The following is a 19,763-nucleotide window of genomic DNA, read 5'->3' as shown; positions in this document are numbered from 1 at the left end:
TAATAAAATATGTTTTTAGCACCTGTGAACAGATTTATGAAGACAACAAAGCCAGCCCCCCCTATTTCTCCAAAGCCTTCTCTTACTTCTGTTATGCAAGGTATGTGAAGCTTGCATTGCTGTTAGAATACAATAATGTAAGACTGTGGAATATTAAATTATGCCTGATGTATTCACACCACTAACCCTATGACATACTAAAGTAAAACAAAAATATGTTCTCCTTTAGCTTTTCTGTGTTGCAACAGTTGCTTTGTCTAGCTTGAACAGTAAATCCATTTTAAGCATGAATAAAACTAGAACAAGTTATTTGCCCCAAATTAATTTATATTTAGTCTTTTGCTCTAGTAGAGGAACACAAATGGATCAATACAGCAGAAAGAATTATAGGACTCAGTATGTCAGTAATCCCATTTCACCATAGGAATCAAGACCCAATACTTTTAGATCATTAGAGTTAACCATATAGAAATTCTGTACAGGCTGATGTCTTGCATGGTCTTTTGTAACAGTGTTCCCATTGAGATTCTGTAAAGAGCAGTTTATTTGGAAAAAGAAACAAAAGCAGAAACAAATAAGAGGAATCCTAGTTGCTTTTGTAAATTCAGATATTCTTGTTTAATCTCTCTCTTCCAACTTAGACTTGTTTTGCATCCTCATTCTCATTAACTGCTTGGATGTAACCTTTCCAGACATGACACAGTTCTTTAAAGAGCTTTGCATATTCATTAGCAATGTGTTTAGCTTTAAAGTCACAAACTGCAAGTCGTAAACTAACATTTGTTATGAATTGCTTAAGATTTCGTGAGTTATTTTCCAGATATTTTAAAATGCCCTTTTCAGTCTCAGCCTTTCTGTAAATCAGTGTCGAGCAACGACCAGCTCCTGACAGATGTTACTAAAGAATAAAACATCTCCCCCTGGTGGGAGCCGGGACACTTGAGTGCAGTGAAGTGATGAAACCTGACATGAAATTTACTGAAATGGGATTCTATTTGCATCGAAGAAACTGGGCATAGATAAAGATGCTGGTGTTTTTTTCTTTCAAGATGTATTAATTTAAATATACTTGTGGGTCAGAACTCAGGGAGGGATGTTGGCATGCAAAGGAGCCAGCTTGTATTTATGACTGACCCGATTTCTTCCTCCCTGAGTCAAGGAAAGGCTAAATGCTGCTGCAGGTGTGATAACACATTTTTTCCAAATTGACCCAGGTTTGCACAACACAAGCATTTATCTTGCTTGCAGGGGGGAGGGAATGAGAAGAAAAACAAAACAATAAAAAGATTTTGTGATGGGAGGAAACTTGATTAATACAGTCACTATATATATCAGAATTCCTGTGACTTCACCTGAAGTTCCCCCTAGAAGACAGGGGGTGTTGGTGTTGCTGCTCCAGGGTTTTGGTGGCAGATTCAAATTCTGAGCAGATTCTCCAAGTTATTTTTCCAGAGTCACAAGTATGACTGCTAGAAATTCAGATCAGCTTTTATGGAAACATGCAGTGTGTTTTTGCTACACTAAAGAGTGCTTTTTATTTCTTCCCTGTCCTGTAGAAGTCTACGAGGTTCCTGAAGAAGAGGTGAGGCCTTTCCACAGTATGACTCCCACTGCCCTCAGGCAGGGTACAAATGTGACTGTGAGAAAAGATTATCAGTCTTTCAAAAGGGAAAACTGGGAACATATCTCTTCATGCACTTAAAGCTTTCTGACACTCCCTTTTCAGAAAAGCTGGCAAACCATTTCAAAAGAGTAAATGGGAAGGAGCAAGTTTCCCAGTCCTCTGTGATAGTGATCCAATCTGTGAAGCAGCAGCCTAAGGGAATGCTTTACAGAGGCAGAACTGCAGCAGAGGAGCAATGACAGTTCTGACACAGTAATTTTTTTCCCATTTGCTGGTACTGACATAACATATGGCCAAAGCAGATTTACTGATGTTGAGTTCTTGCCTTTCCCATCCTAGTGTAGATTACCAGACAGAGCTCTAGTAGAAATCTGTATCACAATGCAAAAATAATATCTTGATATGGTAACATAAATAGGATCACACTAATCTATTTTATGGAATTAAAAAGTGACCAAAAAACAATTCAGTGCATTTTCTCTTACAGGAAAAACCATCACCACCACCAGTAACCAGGTAACCCATTGCTGTGAATGTTTGTGCTTTATTTAAAACTGTCAGAAAAATATTTTTTCTCATCTAGATCCTACATGTCTGGTAATTCTTTCTCTAGAAGAAATACAGTAACAGAAGTAATAAATACATACAGTAAATATCTCTTCAGATTATCTGCACAAATATTATCAACCATTTTTATGTTCATTTCAATAACCCAAATGTAGTACATAGTAAAAAGAAATACTCTTAAGGTTACTTATTAGAATTTTGAGGGGGTAGGGGAGAAGAAAAAGATGTTTTGTTTGTATTCACTGTTGTTAAATGTAATTTTCCTTTCTTAATTAATGTTTCATTACTAGGTTCACAAAGCCACTCACGTTTATGCCTGCACAGAATACAGAGCACTCCCACATGCACAGCATGACCAGAGAGTCACCTAAGCAGGATAATTCCAGGTAAGTTAACAGCAGCTTAGATCAATAGGAAATATTAGCAGATTAAAAAAAATTATTCTCTCTAATGTGTAGATTTCAGACAATAAACAACTGTCAGACCACTGAAATCGCTGGGGATGCTAGGTCAAAGTGAGCACCAAAAGCTCTCACTGATTTGTGAACTTCTGTGCTCAAGGCAGTTTGCCACATGGATAGGATTTTCTGAAATACACCTTAAGGGATCCAGTACAGGGATAAAATATCTCTGCCAGCCAATTTAAGGTCCTATTAGCCATCTCTGCACCTTTGCAAATTAGATGTTTTTGCAGCCGTACAAGATTCCTTGTAAAGAAACTGGGCACAGTAAATCCATGGTTTATATCCCAAGTCTCTGGCAGAAAAGGGAAAAATCGTACTTGAGTGTGCAGCCTACTTCACTCCTGTGTCCCCAGAAGCATAGAAAGCTGCGTCACAAGCCCTGCCTCCTCTCTAGGTGATTATTTTACAGGGTATGTTGTGTGCCTCCAGAAGGAGGCATCCACAGTTCTCTGTGTGAGGGTGTTTGGTGAGGTCACACAGGGGGACCCAAGGTCTAGGACAGGAGCTGTTCTAGAGTAGTTCCACATCAAAGGCAGAGCATCACCACAAGCACTTTAGCTGTGCAGAGCTGAAATCAAATCCATTTGCTGCAGACCTCCTCTAGGTCTTAAAAAGCCTATCTGAGCCTATAAAGTAAATAAGTCCTATTCCTAACTTACTGTGTGTATTTTTCAGAAATATTTTGCCTCTCCCCAGAAGTCGTCTTCATCCAAAACCAGTGAGTAGTTAATGGGCCACTAACATAAGAACATGTTAAATTTAGTCCTGTGTTTCATATATAAGTAGATAGATTATCGATTTATTATCTGGATTAAATAACAGAAACAGATGTCAGATTCATCTGTTATTGTGATTGTTGCTATTTATCCTTTGGGCAAAAGAGCTCTGGACATCTCTGTTGATCCAAGAAAAAGTTCAAATGTTTTTTGGGAAATATGGGATATAAGGGATATATGTTTCAGTCCACAAAAATAATTTATCGTACTAAAAAATACCAGTTGTACTTCAGGAACCTTACTTTAAGTAGCAGAGGATGATTCTGTCCAATCTGAAGCACTTTTTCTTGAGCCTCATTCCTCTCAGATGGTGAATGATTAATGCTTTCTGAAAATGGAAACCTTCTAAAATGTCAGACTGGGTAGTGTGAGTAACCAGTATCTCTAGAAAATGCAGTTCTTGAAGGACTAATTACAAGCCTTGGGTCCTAAGGCTGTGTTTCAGCCAGTCCTCTTCTCCCTCTGCCTCCCTCTGGTCTTATCCTGTCTGTCCCTTCCCTGTGCTGGGCTTTTTTTTAAGCAAACTATTTGGAAACTTGTCCAGCTGCAGAAATGAGCAAAAGCAAATCATAACATATTCTTTTTCAGCCAGATTAGTTCCATTAATTGATCTACACCATAGCTCTACTCACAGCTGTGCCAGTTTGAGAGGGTCTTCATGAGGAGCCAACTATCCAGAACAGAGTAACCTGTTAACTGTGTCAGCATCTGTGCCAAAAGCTCAGACCCTGTCCCAGCCCTGTGCTCTGAATTGTCCCTAGGAAATAATCAGTCTACCAATAACTATATAGAGAAATTAGACACTTAAACCAGGAAATTGGGGTCATATAATAGGATTAGATGTTATGGTAACAGTGCAGGTGGTATATGAGCACCTTATATCAGTCTTTAAATTTCTAGGTGTACCAAGCAGTTTGTATGTACCAATAGCATTTTAGTTTCCCTTCCACCTTATCACAAAGTTCTTCCCATTTAGATCTGTATCCTGTGGGACTCTGAGCAAATCCTAAACACTGCCAAATTTGGGATTTCTCTTGTATGAAATAGTTTGATTTCTCAGCTTTTTTTACCAATACAAGATACAAAAAAAATCTCGTGTCTCAAGGGAGATTGTTGGACAGAAAGTCCACTATCTGATCAGCACTAAGAATACTCCTGCTTCAGAACAGACTCGAGTGCCATATTGCAGCTGAAACGTCTCCATTAATGCATTTTCAAAGCTTACATTTGAGATGGGTATCATCCTAGCTTTGCAGAGAATAAAAACAGACTATCATTTAGGTGGAGCCACACACTGAATTACAGCTTCAAGATGAAGCTCCCAGACAAACACTCATCTGTACCACAGGTGTATTCAGCTCCTGGGTGCTTGCAGTTCACCAGTTTGTCACAAGAGTCAGCCTAGGAAAGAGTTACTCAGTGCAGTCCAAATTTTGGGGTCTTTGCTTGTCTTGTGCCTTTACAATTTTCAAGGAACACATGGTAATAAGCATGATGTTTGTCCAGTGCTCTGTTCCTTTCCATCCCTGGCTACATTGACAAAGTCCAAACAAAAACTGAAACATCTGTTAACTGCTCCCATTCAGTCTGCTGTCAGCACTAACCTGCACTGATCTGTGCACAGAACTGTAACCCTTGTTCCTCTCAAAGGCTTGAGCTGACTGGGAGAAAAATTCTGCCATGTCTCATTTCCCCAACTGCTGGGTGATGGATTACACCTCTCCAGCTGGAGGATGGATGCATTTGTCACTAACATTAGTGAAAAGCCATTAGCTGGGTTGATGAAGACAGACAAATTAATAACTGGTGCCTCTTTTAAAGATACTTATAAAATGGGACTCTTGATTCCCTAGAAGTGAAGAAATGGGAACCAAAATTAAGTGTCTCCCAAAGAAGCCAGGAAATTAGGTGGATTGCTTCAATTCTAGCATGGTGACAAGAGAGTCTACTCAATTTCCTCCATTCAGTAGAAGATGTGTTTTTAGTGTATTCAAATCTGCTGCAAAATTTCTGTCTTCCAGGTCAGAAATTAAACATGAACCAAAATTAACTCACAGCAAAACTAAGGCCAAATTTTCTCAATACTTACTACAAGCAATTTCAAGATTATTAGAAAGTTTGAAATTTGGTTGCTTAAAATTTTTCAAATGACATCATGAAAGTCTTCTGGATACTATATGACTTCTGTACAAATATTTCTTTAAAAATTACTACAGATACCAAAACCATGTTGATTATTGATAATAATGTTGATTATTCATGCAGTTCTCATTTAATAATCAAAGAATTATTCAGGCCGAGAACGAGCTCTAAAATCAAGTTCCAACTGTTAATCCAGTGCCACCATGTTCACCACTAAACCAAGTCTGTAAGTGCCACATCCACATGGCTTTTGAACACCTGGAAGGATGGTGATTCCACCACTTCCCTGGGCAGCCCATTCCATGCCTGACCATCCTTTCAGTGAAAACATTTTTTTCTAATATCTAATCTAAGTTTCTCCTGGTGCAGCATAAGGCCATTTCCTCTTGTTCTGTCTCTTGTTACCTGGGAGAAAAGACCAATACCCTCCTTTCAGGTACTTGTAGAGAGCCCCTGAGCTTCCTTTTCTCCAGGCTAAACATGCCCAGCTCCCTCAGCCACTCCACATAAGACTTGTGCTTCAGTCCTTTCACCAGCCTTGTTGCCCTTCTCTGCTCCATTACCTCTGTGTCCTTCTGGTAATGAAGAAATTAAAACTGAACACAGTAATTCCTTTTTTAATTCCTTCATATCAAATCTAATCTATTTTTCCATTACAGGACCATGAAGCAAACAATACTGATGAAAGTAAGTATTCAGATGCAAACACAGCAATATGAGAGGGACTGATTTGCCACCAGTTAGGAGAATACAGCATGCAGTTAAGTGTGTCAGTGTAAATTGTACCTCTGCAGTCAGCAATAAGCAAGAAGTGTTACTGAACTGTTCTATTGTATAATTTGTATTGTATAATCAGACTGAAAATATGCTAAGAAAAAAGATTAAAGCAATGGATATTTTTTACCTTTATTATATTAACACTAAAATGGCAATGAGGAAAATCCACTGTTCAGATACAGCTCACATTGCATACTGAATATATTGCTTACATCTCTAGGTCAAAGGTTCAATAACACACAAGAATCCAGATTTCCCACTGGAGCAGCTCCATCTCCGTTACCAAGGGGCCTGTGAGTAAAAAATTATAAAAGTACTTCTTTGCTGGAGATGGGTTTAATTGGTGTATTAGGAGCCAGCTCCTTGCCTGTAGCAATTAGAATTCAGGAATAATTATTCCTGTTTGTGAAAGATATCCCGACTAGGCAAAATAACAGCTTGCTTTTACTTTTTCTAAGGGAGGAATACTGGTTGTATGCCAAGTGGCCTTGCCCTTCACTGCCTGCCACTGGTGGCAGATGCTGGCTGCCTTGTCTGATTTACTCCCATACTGTAGCACTAGCACATGCAAGCTTTCACTAAGTTCTCCTGCCCTCCCAAGTCATGTTAAGTATTGGACAGAGTTGTAGCTTCCTTGTGTAAGTACCTTTAGTGAGTGCCCACATTGCATCTGATAATACCCTTATTCCTTTTTTATTCTGCTTTGTTTGTAACTACTACAAGTATCAAGTGAATCCCATCTTAGATAGAAATACCCTAAGAACCAGTGAAACTGATGCTTAGTTGCTAAATTAATCCATATCTGCTAAGTAACCATATTCTTTATTTTTCTTTTTCCTCCGTACTTCAGCAAGAAAGCTTCTAATGCAGTAATTTCACCAGTAAGTTGACTTGTAATTGCATAACCACCCAAAAATTTTATTATAATTTTCATTTATTGTAAAACTTAATTTTATCATGTGTTTGGTTACAAGATAAATGCAAAAAATACTAGGGGAAAAAGTTATAAAGACAGGAAATATTTGGGTGCCATTACACGAATGAAGAGCAGTGATCTTTCTCCTCAAGCAGAAAAATATTTTGATCAAAGCAACGTTTTAATTCAATGCCCTGGGATGTAACAATAAAAACAGTGCATGAACTGAATAAATGAGAAATAGATGGGAACACACACAATTCAGAAGTATTTCCAGAATGTACAGGACTGCCTATGGAGAACATGAGTTCATTGAAAGTGATAGCTCAAGAAATACGCAGGATTTTACCAGAATTTGTTTTTTGAGGTTTTTCAGTAATTCGAAAAATATCCCAAAACATCTTGTGGCAGAAAGTAAGAGGACTGGTTGAAATTTTCAAAGAAATTAATTCAAAAAATCTTTCACAACTGGCAGTTTAATATCATTGTTTCAAAATGAAAGCAAAAAAAATTAAAAGTGGAAGATTGGTTCCAGTTTTACTGTAAGCTAAACTGACAGTTTAACTTCCAGTAAACAGAAGAAAATGTGTTCAGATATTTGTATGCATAGTTCAATACGGGTGAAAATCCAATTTGGGTATTTGGGATAGACTTCTGATTTTAGCACCTGAGATAAGAATGAACCACAAAATGTGTTCAGATATTTGTATGCATAGTTCAATACGGGTGAAAATCCAGTTTTCATTTTCAGGTATTTGGGATAGACTTCTGATTTTAGCGCCTGAGATAAGAACGAACCATCTAGATTTTAGTTTTTCTCCATCTATTTATACCCACAAGCTGGGATTCTTTCCAAATCTCCTTTGCAAAATCCCAAACTTCAAGGTCATACAACTAGACTCTTCACAGAATGGCTATGTCCCTGCCTCCTAATTCTTCCAGGATGTCAATTCTAAACTGTTTCATAAAAAGTATGAATGATAAACATTTGCTGTACAAGTGCCAGTTAATACTTGGTTGCCCTTCTCTTTTACTGCAGAAACCGTGTTTACCTTCCAGAGAGACCTTAACTGCAAATGAAGGTAAACTATAGTCACTAATGTGAAAAGTTGACATTTATCTGATTTTTTTTTTTTACTAAAAACATGAAACAAACAGCACCACATTCAAATTACTGTCGGTTTTGGAGGGGTGTTTGGTTTTAGCAGTTTCAAACTGGATCTGGGCAGCCTTAGTTGCAGTGAGTATCATTGTTCTCTGAGAGCAGTCTCAGTAAAGCTGCCGAGGTCACTGGCAGGGTAACGTGGCACAGTGATGGACCAGCAGTGTGCCATGGAGCCCTGGCAGCAGAGGAGGGGAAGGGAGGGACGGGCTCTGAGTTCAGCCAGAACCATCCCTCATGGAGCCGACTCTGGCCAGAGGCAGTCCCTGGCACGGGCAGGGAATCCATCCTGTCCTGGCTGTGCCTGTGTCTGTGTCTGTGTGAGGCGGCAGGAGCTGCTGCCTCACTCCGGGCTGGCTGCCCTGCCCTGTGTCACAGAGTCTCACCGAGCCCTGCAGGCATCCCTAGCACAGGTATTTGCCTAGAATTAGTTAACAGCAGTGCAATGGCAGGCTGCCATGTCAGAAAAAAACCCAAATTTATAGTGAAAGAAAGCCTCCTTCACCTACGGGGACTCCCTAACCTGGGATAACTTATTTCGGAAGGAATCTTGACTCTACCGTTTGTCTTCCCAAACCACAGAAAAACTCACGGCACCAGAACGACGGCGCAGTTCCAGCCAGGAACTTCCACTTCCCCCCCTTCCAAGTGGTGCCCAAAAGTAAGGTCCCTTTCCATCCTCTTGGGAATATTGCAGTGCACCAGCTGTGAGAGGCTCAAAGGGGAGCACTCTTTTCACTGGAGCCTCCTTGTTGCTTTCTCTTCCATCCTCTTGGGAATATTGCAGTGCACCAGCTGTGAGAGGCTCAAAGGGGAACACTCTTCACTGGAGCCTCCTTGTTGCTTTCTTAGAGCTGAGATTCCTGAAGCCTCACAGTACCTCACAGTAGCAAAAAAATAAAACATGACAAATGAATGCATACAAATACTATAACCATCACCAAAAAGCGTGAGGGGATATAATCTGTAATAAGGTGATGGAGAAAAAAAAAAAAAAAAAAAAAGAATGCATACAAATGCTATAACCATCACCAAAAAGCATGAGGGGATATAATCTGTAATAAGGTGATGGAGATTTAAAACATATGTTTAAATTCCTACTAGTGGGATATAATTTTTTGAAATACCTGTATCAGACCCATGTTTCTCAGTGAACAGATGGGTGAGATGGAACACATTCTACCACTGCATATTTTCAGTTTTCATATTAGCAGGACTGAGTACATCCTCTCAGACCTTTCTGTAATCTCTTGACATTTATTTCAGGCCTCTGCTACAAAAGCCCTCAATTCTGCCAAGTAAGTATAATTCCATTTTTTAAATTAAAATGTTATTAACTTGTACTTTCAAATCAATATTTGAATTAAAATTATTTCAAAATACCTTGCATATTAATCAGTTTGGAATTAGTGTATCTGTAATGCATACAAAGAGTAGGTTAAGTATCCAAGATCTTAGCTCAGCTAGTAAAATTACGGGAGTATCTCAGGATTATTGATGGAAAGTGGGTGCTTCATTTATATTTATGAATACTGGAAATCTCTAGCAAAGGCAATTTGGGTCATTTCCCATCATAATAAAGATTCCATCAATCTTCCTTGTCACAGAAGAATCCTAAATATGACATTTCTGGGCTGCTCCAGGCGTCTGTTGCCTACAAGACAGACAGATTATTATTACATTCAATTTATTCTTTTTCTACAGAAGGAAAAAAGAAGGTACTTTTATAATAGCAACTGCTAATGCTCTTTTCTAAGTAGTGCCTTCCAAGATGGACTTTGTTCAGTTCACAGCTAAAAATGAACTAGGTAATACGTATATAAATCCCCTTTATACAGAAGTGTAAATGAGATTCAACATTTTTCTAGTTGCTTGTTAGCAGACACTTGTCTGACCTTCCTGTAAGCCCTTTACTGTACATATTCAGTCTGAACATATCCTTCACATTGTAAACAGATGGTGAGCATGGCACATATAAATCTATATTTGGTGTAGCTTAAACTGACATGCTGTTATTAGTGTAACTCTTTCCTGGAAACATTTGCTTGATGCATGTTGCAATTATATCTCCTGTGCTGAGGAAGTTCACATTAATACAAGGTTCACATTAATGCTCTTGACTGATGCACTCAAGTCTGCTCCCATCACACAACTGATGTGCTTCAACTTGAAGCATAAATTCTTACTACTCCTGGAACTGTAACTATTCTTGAAGACCATCTGGTGCTGAATGGTGCTCTGATTAGTAAACTTCCTTTAGCATAATCTTACTCAGTGCCTGGTCCAGTAACAACTTTATAATACACACCACTGGTCCCATCATCACTGATGTCCCTTCAGCATAACCTGCCATCTCTTCTTTGGATACAAGCCTAGAGCTAACTTCTAACTTTATCATTAAAACATCTAACTTTATCACTTCCCATATGGCACAGTGTCAAAAGCTCTCTGAAGTCCAGATTAAGTACACTGCCACATCCTCTCTTTGTAGAACTCTGTTATTCTGTGAAATAGCTGTAATATTTTATCTTCTTGGCTAAGATTCAGATTTTCTCTTTCTAGTTGTACCTTTACTTCCAAATCTTGATGTTATTTCCTTCAAATTCTCTCTTAGGGCCTTGTGTTCTGTGGAATCAGGCAAAAAGCCCTATATATGCTCAAGTCACTTTTTCCACTCTAGGTATAGCAATTATGTTTGGTATTCTTTAATCATTTGGTACCATCTTGACATGAAAATTACCTAAAATAACTGTTACCACCCCTGAATTTCATGTGCCAATTTTTAAAATTTCATAGGTAAAGATCATCTGGGCCCATCAGTTCAATTGTACTAAAGTTATTTAAGCTCTGCTACGAATTTGATCGTAGAAATTTCCATTTCTGTGCCACAACTACTATTTGTTTAGTACCTAGATTATCTTTAAAATCAATAAAATTCTTATTGAATAAAGCCCCCCCCTCTTTTCTTATTTACACACAGCCAAGGCATCTTTCATTACTTATCCTTTTGTCAATAATCTGTCTGACTTCTGTCAATTCTTGCTTTATTTCTACAATCTACTCTCAGATGTAGCTTTAACAGCCAGTCAGTCAAAATTTGACAGAAAAACCAAAATCCATAATATTGAATAGCCTTCTTCAGGTGATTATTAATTCATTGAGAGCTGGAACTGCTCCCTACAAGGTCTCCCCTCCACTTGGGATGCAGCTTCCAGACAGTTACATCTTAACTACAAAAGAAGTTCTAAATGTACTTCACACAACTGTCTTTGTCTCCAAGTCCAACTGCATTTTTTTATGCATTGTATGGTCTTCTCTATAACATTCTATTGCTTTCTAAACCAATATCTAAATCACAATTTTATTGGTGAAGATTTAACAATGAAGTCTGCAGAGCACCATATCCAGAAAGGGTCGCATTTGTTTTCCCTAATAAGTAAAGCACACAGAAAAAAAAGCCTCCCATAATAACAAAATGAGTATCACTCAACTTTCTACAATGATCTTCTCTAGTATATTGATTTGCATCCAGCTGTGTTCAAAAGTACCTATAGCAGGCACCTACTCTGTTGGGCCAAATTCTTTTTTACCAGAAAGCAATAATCCATACTTCTTTCATCATATCATTGCTATGCAACACTACTCGAACATTTCACTTCTGATTTCTTAAACTCTTACATCTGTATTCTAGCCCTAGTAACTATTTTCAACTATGCTTTGTTATTCCAATTAAGTATCATAATGTTTTCTATTAATTCTGCTTCTCCATTTTGCTGTCTGGACTTCTTGCACATGTATACAAACAATTCAGGCAGTCTAAACTGGTGAAAAATTATCTCTGAAATAAACTCATTTTCCTGACTTTCTCACCTATAAGACTGCTTCTCACAGTGGACTGAGAATTACTTGCATCAAGTTCCTGCAATTTTTATCTATTGCTATATTCATTCACTTTGATGGTGAAAGAGGTTTTTTTCCTGTACTCTGAGTCTAGTTGTGGCTAATAACCAAATTGTTATCCAGCCTGGTTTTTCCTTCACAAGCAAGGCTAGCTACCCTTTGGGCAGGCAAGTGTCCCATCACTTATATAGGCCCCCTCCATTTCCAGTAGAAAGCTTTCTTGACTGATAGCAAAGGTCAGGTTTTTCCAGATCTTCCAAAGTCCTTGTAAAAATTCAATTTCTTACATCATAACAAACATACTTTGAAAACTTACACATGTTGTTCTTTCTCTTTTCTAGAAGTGCCAGAAGCTGCAAACCGTTCTTTGGGTGCTTCCCCTCCCAGCAGCACTTCATCTATTTCAAGTTCTGCAGACCAGGTATAGTAGTAGCTAAATTCATATTACAGAAATCTCCTTATCCTTTATTTTAAAATAGTATTTCCACCCCCTTCAATAGAAAATTACACTCCTGGAGGGCTTCTATGCCCTGTTTTGCAGTGAGGCTTTTTTGTAGCACAAATAATCTGAATGTTAGCTTTCATTAAAACATGCTCAGAACACATAGCATAGGAGAGGTTTAACAAACTGTAGAAAAATATTTAAATAGTATTATATTAAATCTTGTCACCCTACCAATCACAGAAAACATTAGTTTCATGTCTTCCTGACCCTCCAGTTCATACTTTCAACATCACTGAAACAAGGAAATCTGTGGTCATGTACTTAAGTCTAGTCTTTGATGTTGATTGCTATAAAGAGTTTATAATCATGTCCTTTTTTCTAACTTATAGCTGTACAAATTGTGTGCAGGAAAAAAAAGGTGCAGTAAGCAAATGCAATGATGCTGCAATGCTTCCCCTACGTGTTTTAGTCTCTCCCAAGTCCAGCTCCTTTCTGTTCCTCAGAAAGGAAAACAGATCTCTTCTCCTTACAGTTAATGCTGTTAGTTTGATGGACAGTTCTTCTTTTTATGTGTTTTGTTGCAACATTAAGCTTTGAATGATCTAAGCAAATGGAAGGTTATTTTCATTTCAGTGCTATTCCCTTTATTCTCATTTTGGATGAAGGGAGACTATAAAATGCAAAAAGCCATTCTTATAAACCTGGTAGTCACAAACAAGGTAAAAATAGTTCTGTTGAGTGTAAACCAAAGGCTCCATCCTGCAGAGCCAGTAACAGTAAGTGTTCTAAAAGTCTGACATGACAAAGATAACACAACATTGAAGAACACAAAGGATTTGTAGTTCTGGAAAAATTTTAACTGTATGTAACACTAGATATTTATTATAAAAATTACTTTCAAATGAGCAATCTAGAATAGTCTATATAAACAGCTTGTAGCAATTACATTTGCAATTTTTATTTAACAGCCATGGGCAGAAACAGAACTTAATAAAAGTTCCATTTTGTTTAAAAAAATTAGCTGTTAGTGTTATTTTCCCAGCAGTTGTATACAGGGGTATCATTTGCTGTAGCATCCTGCACAATACAGGTGCTCACAGATGTCATTCATTCCCATGACATTCACTCTTTGCTTGGTTCCCATCCAAGCTTTGGCAGCAGCTCTCTGATTCTACATTGTAGGCCACAGCTAGTGGTAGAAGAAAGGCCTGGGGGCCATTGATTCCTTCTTTTGTTGAACAAAGATTTGTTCACTGGACTTATTCTCTGTGTGGACAAGTACCTTTCATATTTGCAATTCCTCTCAGCCTTTCTTCTTCCAGTGAACAGTGTGACTGGAGAAATAAATGGAAAATTTTTGAAGGTAAAATTATATGTTGTGGCTTGAGCCAGTCTAAGAATTTAGTGCAGTGCCTCCAAAATTGAGGCTCTGCTCTCTCTTCACTGTCAGCTCCCCTCCCAGCTTCTGTGGTGTTCCTTCTTGATCCTGCAGTGGGTTGAGCCAAGTCATTAAACTGACAGAAAATCAGCTTGGCAGTCAAACACAAGAAAAGGCAAAACAAAAAAGGAAAGTTTTTTGGTTTTTTTTCTGCAAGTTGAATAAAGTGAATTATCTCACCATGGGATCAGATGAGCAACAAAATGAGCACAAAGGAGAAGCCAAGACATTTCCTTTCTGGCAGCAATAAGTCAGCTAGACCAGCTCAGTTATAATGTGCAACCTTTAATCTATTTTGTACAGAGGTGACAAAGCTTGTGTGAAAATTAATTTTATCATTAAGCTTGTTACTGTAAAGCTGGACCAAAATTTAGCCAACCTCATGCTATCCATGTGGAGACAGTCACGACTGTGTTCACAAAGAGCAAATTTCTCAACATTTATTCTCCTTTAAATTCTGCTGGAATAGCTTTTGTCTTTAGAACGATCCTACAGTTGAGCCTGACTGCTTTCCTCGGGGCATCTCTTTTGTCATTTATCAGCCTTCTATCCCAAATCTGTTACCACTGTTTTGACACTCCCAGTTTTTCTTTGCCCCACCTCTACTCAACTAAAACTGTGAACTTGTGGCAAAGACTTTCTTAAACTTTTCCGTTTTCTGCATTTTAGTTCTTCATAGCTGCCACTATTTAGCAGTAACTCCCCTACAGGCTATATTCTTTATTATTATTATTTTACAGGTGAAACACTGTTCCTCTCTTTTTAGGATGCTGGTGTTCACAGTAAAGCATGGTATGCTGCTACCTGTGATAGGAAAATGGCAGAAGATGCTTTGTACCGATCAAACAAGGTAGGTCACTTTTAAAGAATGTCTATTTTATGAGAAAAAAACCAAAACTTATAAAAAAATCATTTAAAAGACAACCAGAAGTATTCAGAGAGCATCAGTTGCCTTCTGAACAAGTCAGAACTACTGTGCCCTGCAAGTACTGTCAAACATGGAGTTATTGTGGTGACATCAGTTAATGCTGTCTTTCATTGCAACACCAAGTTGCATTAGAGACTAGAGAGCTGAGGGAGATCTTGCAGCTCATGCACACCCCCGTACAAGAAATGCAAAGCCCAGTGGCTTTGAAGTGGTCTCCACCACTGTCCAGTGGCCCATGTGAAAACAGCTGTTTGGAAAGGCTGGTGGTGTTATGCATTTTGAAATAGCAACACTGAGCATTTAGGTATTTAGAGAATTTGAATTCTCCCAGCTATTCTTTGTACAAAATCTAGTGTCACAGGAGGGGAGGAGCATGTAGAGTTACATCCTCTGCATCAAGTACATTTGCACTCTTGCCCAAGTCCACAGAGGATAAAGGGGCAGAGAAGGGGGGCTATCCCCAGGTGAAGGCTGCTGTGAGTTAGTGAGCACAGGGCTACATGGTCAGGAGTGCAAGTGCTTGACTGTGGTGAGCTCCTTTTTACAGCTCTGGAGAAATGGTGTCTCCACCTCTCCCTGCTTTCTTCCCTACCTACTGCCACTGACAGGAACTATTCCCTAACAATCTGTGGACCACAACAGATGGCTGCCACTGTGTATTTATTTCTTCATTTTCTCTCTGGTTGAGAGAGAGAACAGGCAGCAGCAAAGCTGATTCTTAAATGACCTTTGCAAGCTACTGTTAGCAGGAATACATGCTACTTCTCATCTTCTGCTATTATTTTTCTAATGGGAGAAAAGGGTTTAATGCTAATCAAAATATTAAGCCAAAACCAGACTAAGTTGTTGGAAAGAAATGAGCCAAATACACTGACTGCTTTTCTCTCTTTAGGATGGATCTTTTCTAATAAGGAAGAGTTCTGGGCAGGACTCACGGCAGCCATATACACTGGTTGTGTTTTACAACAGAAGAGTGTACAACATTCCTATAAGATTTATTGAATCAACAAGGCAATATGCACTGGGCAGAGAAAAAAGTGGTGAAGAGGTGAGATGATGTGGGGGTATTTTTCCTAACAGTTTTTTAATTATATACCTTTAATAAGTAAGGACTAAGATATATTGCACTGTGACCACAAAGATTCTTCATGTATGAAGATAAAAATACACCCTTTATAATGACCAATCTGTCAAGCTAGAGAAACCAGTGTTACAACAGCTCCTGTACACGGTAACCAAAACCACTGATCAAATTTTAAACATACTCATAGTGTTGTTTAAATAAAGTTAAAAAGGTAAGAGCTGCAGCCGCTAGATAATTTTCTGACTGTTCATGGTCCTCCATTTACCTTCTATCTAAAACTCTAGTTACATTTCTTGGAAAATTGCAAAGGAAGAACAGTCATGTTCAAAAAACAAAAACCCCCAACACTACTAAAAATTAGAATGACATTACTGTTAATACTGTTTTCACACAAAGAAAATATTAAACTTTAGCTCTGGATTAAAAAGATCACTGGTTATCTACTCTGCCACGGAGATAATTACTCTGATAGCAAAACAAAAACTGGAACACAAATACCAATGAATACAGTTTATCACTGCATAGAGTAGGCTTTTCAGCAATATGAAAGTAGGCTTGACATAGCCTAATTATCTGCCTCCCAGTTTTGAGATCAGAGAAAATATAATAGCCTGGAGCTCACCTGGTCTTCAACAAAGGGTGAAAAATTACCTTAGGATAAATAGACAGTCCAAAGTCTTTATTTGACCAAAGTTCAAAAGGAAAAGCAACAACCTAGCAGATTCTGGATACTAATTTACAGTAACAAACATTAAAACTGCGTGACTAGAACAGGTTTCATGGATGGCTGCCTGTACCTGTGACTGCTGGACATGGCCTTCCCTCTGAGGTGGCTGAACCACATCTGCCACAGCTTCTGAGCAGCCAGTCTGCAGCCATTAAAATAAAATGAAATGTCAGTTCACTATGGCCCACAGCAAACTCAGTGGCTCAGTTTGCCCAGGTGGCAATCACAAATGGAAAGGAGGGGACAGCTGGTGCCTGTAATATCTTCCATTGTCTAAATTTAATCAGTTTATGACTAAAATCAGAACTAAGAGAAGGATCAGTGCTCTCACTAAAAGGCAAAGCATCAAACTTCATAACAACTAGTTTAACTTGCTTCAGTTAGATGGGAAGCAAAGATAAAAAGATGCAGTGGTTACTGTAAATATTATAGCATTAAAGGAAGCCAGCACTAATTATTTTTTTCTTTATCCAGCGCTTCGACAGTGTTGCTGAAATAGTAGAGAATCATCAGCGCACCTCCCTGGTTCTAATTGACAGCCAAAACAACACAAAAGACTCAACAAAACTGAAATATATTGTAAGAGTTTCTTAATCAAACTGAACTGCTGAAATGAAGACCTCTTTAATAATTTCTTTCAACATACTGAGACATGGAAAAGGTATTAAAAGAAGAAAGTCCAAAATTATGGGAAACACTCTTCAAGAGCACTTACAGAATAGTAAGAAATGCATTTCATAGAGTTCAACCCCACGTCACTTTTTTCAGAGAAGTTTAACACAAGAAGCCAAAGCAGATGCACTGTCATCTGTGAGAACGTGGGTATCCAAAGTCACAGGAAGAACAACTGCATACCACAGCCTGGTCCTCTGACTGCTGTTTGAAGATAGATTTCTTGAAGGATATTTTCATTTTAAAAATGAGAATACCCACAGTGATCTACTCTTTCAGTTTATGGTTACCACATATCACCGCTTTCAGCAATTTCTTTGTAGAGCACACAGCCCCAGAAATGAGAGCAACTTGACCTAATGTACCACTGTACTCAAGTTGAAAATAGGACTGTACTTTGATTAGTGGCAATAAATACACCTGAATGTTTTAGATTTATGGACATGTGTTGTACTTTCCCTCAGCTTCACCCTGTTTCACTGATATTTTTGTTTGTATTTTCAAATGTAAAAATAAAATTTAAAAATATTTTAAACTCAGTAGTGTATGGAGACTTTGCTGGACTGCATTTCTGGCACCTTTCTAGCAAGAAAGCATCAGTTCACTATTGTTGATGTTTTAATGTATATATTTTTATGTGCTTCACATTTCTTAACATTGTTTCACAATGTTATGAAAAAGTATCACTTTTTACAACTTTATCTCATATATATTACACAAACATATAATTTGGCTTAATAACTCTCAAATCTTTTGTTAACTAGTTCTAGCAGTGTTTGATTTCACTGGACCTGAAGACTCCATCTTAAAAGTATTTTCCAAAACTGACACTTTATACATACTTAGTTTGTTCTTTTTGTTCCAGATTAGGCAGTGTTCTCTAGGATTATATTCAAGGCATTAAAGGCAAGACTAAGTCAAGACCTGCAAAGTCTCAGCAAGTCACTCAGGGCCATAGGGTGGCTGAACTCTGCAAATACTTTCTTGTGCTTTTAGTTACATCTAAAAGTCTTGCACCTGTCTTCTAGAAAGAACTGTGTGCCAACAGGATGCTCAGCACATGGCTGCCTACATTCCTGGAGGCAGGTCAGCTTCTTCCCTCTGCAACACAGGCAACACTTACCCGAATGGAATGTGGTAACACACTGGCAAGTAAGAAACAATGCATACAGACTACACAAGCCTGCCTAGGACAGACAACCACAGTGCTACATGAGGGCTGTGTTTAGTAGATTGCTCAGTTGGTATTAATACTACTGAAATGTTTAGAACATTAAGACTGCCAAGTCAAGGTATAAAAATTAACAGTAGTGTCTGCAAGCTTTATTTACTCTTTCTATATGTGTACTATTATATTATTTAGCTACTTTAAGCATCACTTTAAAAGCTATTTCAAGCAATACTCACAATGGAAATACTCTGGAAAAGTAGTAGTCACTGAGTATTTAACTTCCTTTGCATTCATGTTGTCCTTGCCTTTCACTCATGTACTGCACAGTATTTAAACTTGATACTGTCTGTCTCCTATCCTTTCTGTGCTGGTCCTCAAAATATCTAGATTCTTCAAACATTCTTTCCAAGTTAAGTATGCAGTATCTCCTTCATTCTAGAACTGGAGGGAAAAAAATAATGTGAAAAAGGGAAATTCAAATGTGTATCTTTCATACAAGAGACTAGGTATCACTTTTTAAGGTAATTAGCATTGAGCACTTTAAAGCACTGCTGCTCCTGCCCCTCCCTCAGTTCTAAGTGCTCAGCACTACATAAAATACTGTGGCTGACCTACAAATAACAAATACGCTCTAGAGAAAGGGGCCAGTAACCTTCATCCTCAAACCTTACGTTACTTTTTATCTATGTTATACATGATTATAGGGCTACCTTATAGTTTTGACAACAAAACAAGGCAGGGAGCTGATAAGTAACACAACCTTCCACAAAATAATCCAATCAGCCTGAAATGAGAACTTCTTGGGCACAAAATAAGGCTCCTTGGGGGGACCAACCCAGCCCCAAAACACACACACAAACACACCAGTATGTTATCACTGAGTGTTTTGTACAGGAACAAAGGCAGTAGACTGGTTACTCTGCTTTCCATACCCAAGCTAGATGTTACATTTTGGCAGGACTATGGTGCA

At 38.3% G+C, this 19,763-nt stretch overlaps 1 protein-coding gene across 7 annotated transcripts in view; it reads left to right on the top strand.

The window, feature by feature from the left end:
* The window catches only part of BLNK (B cell linker), a 90,523-nt gene extending 71,057 nt beyond the window's left edge, over nucleotides 1-19,466 (top strand). For 3 of the 7 annotated variants that reach the window (XM_039708811.1, XM_039708812.1, XM_039708813.1), the window contains 15 exons: nucleotides 20-100; nucleotides 1,557-1,582; nucleotides 2,112-2,140; nucleotides 2,482-2,577; nucleotides 3,331-3,373; nucleotides 6,233-6,260; nucleotides 6,571-6,643; nucleotides 7,201-7,231; nucleotides 8,306-8,348; nucleotides 9,011-9,089; nucleotides 9,695-9,726; nucleotides 12,670-12,749; nucleotides 14,978-15,061; nucleotides 16,032-16,187; nucleotides 17,425-17,544. In XM_039708811.1, coding sequence (XP_039564745.1) covers nucleotides 20-100; nucleotides 1,557-1,582; nucleotides 2,112-2,140; nucleotides 2,482-2,577; nucleotides 3,331-3,373; nucleotides 6,233-6,260; nucleotides 6,571-6,643; nucleotides 7,201-7,231; nucleotides 8,306-8,348; nucleotides 9,011-9,089; nucleotides 9,695-9,726; nucleotides 12,670-12,749; nucleotides 14,978-15,061; nucleotides 16,032-16,187; nucleotides 17,425-17,544 — 1,001 coding nt within the window. Of the gene's footprint in view, nucleotides 1-19; nucleotides 101-1,556; nucleotides 1,583-2,111; nucleotides 2,141-2,481; nucleotides 2,578-3,330; nucleotides 3,374-6,232; nucleotides 6,261-6,570; nucleotides 6,644-7,200; nucleotides 7,232-8,305; nucleotides 8,349-9,010; nucleotides 9,090-9,694; nucleotides 9,727-12,669; nucleotides 12,750-14,951; nucleotides 15,062-16,031; nucleotides 16,188-17,424 lie in introns of those variants that run through there. The other 4 variants (XM_039708810.1, XM_039708809.1, XM_039708814.1 and 1 more) reach the window with 3 other exon arrangements.
* Nucleotides 19,467-19,763: the final 297 nt, after the last annotated feature.

The sequence above is a fragment of the Passer montanus genome, unplaced genomic scaffold (assembly GCF_014805655.1).
Source record: "Passer montanus isolate IOZ18808 unplaced genomic scaffold, ASM1480565v1 scaffold21, whole genome shotgun sequence".
In the NCBI taxonomy this organism is placed as follows: Eukaryota; Metazoa; Chordata; class Aves; order Passeriformes; family Passeridae; genus Passer; species Passer montanus.
Note: the sequence above shows the minus strand (reverse complement) of the source record. Positions and strands in the feature narration are given on the sequence as shown.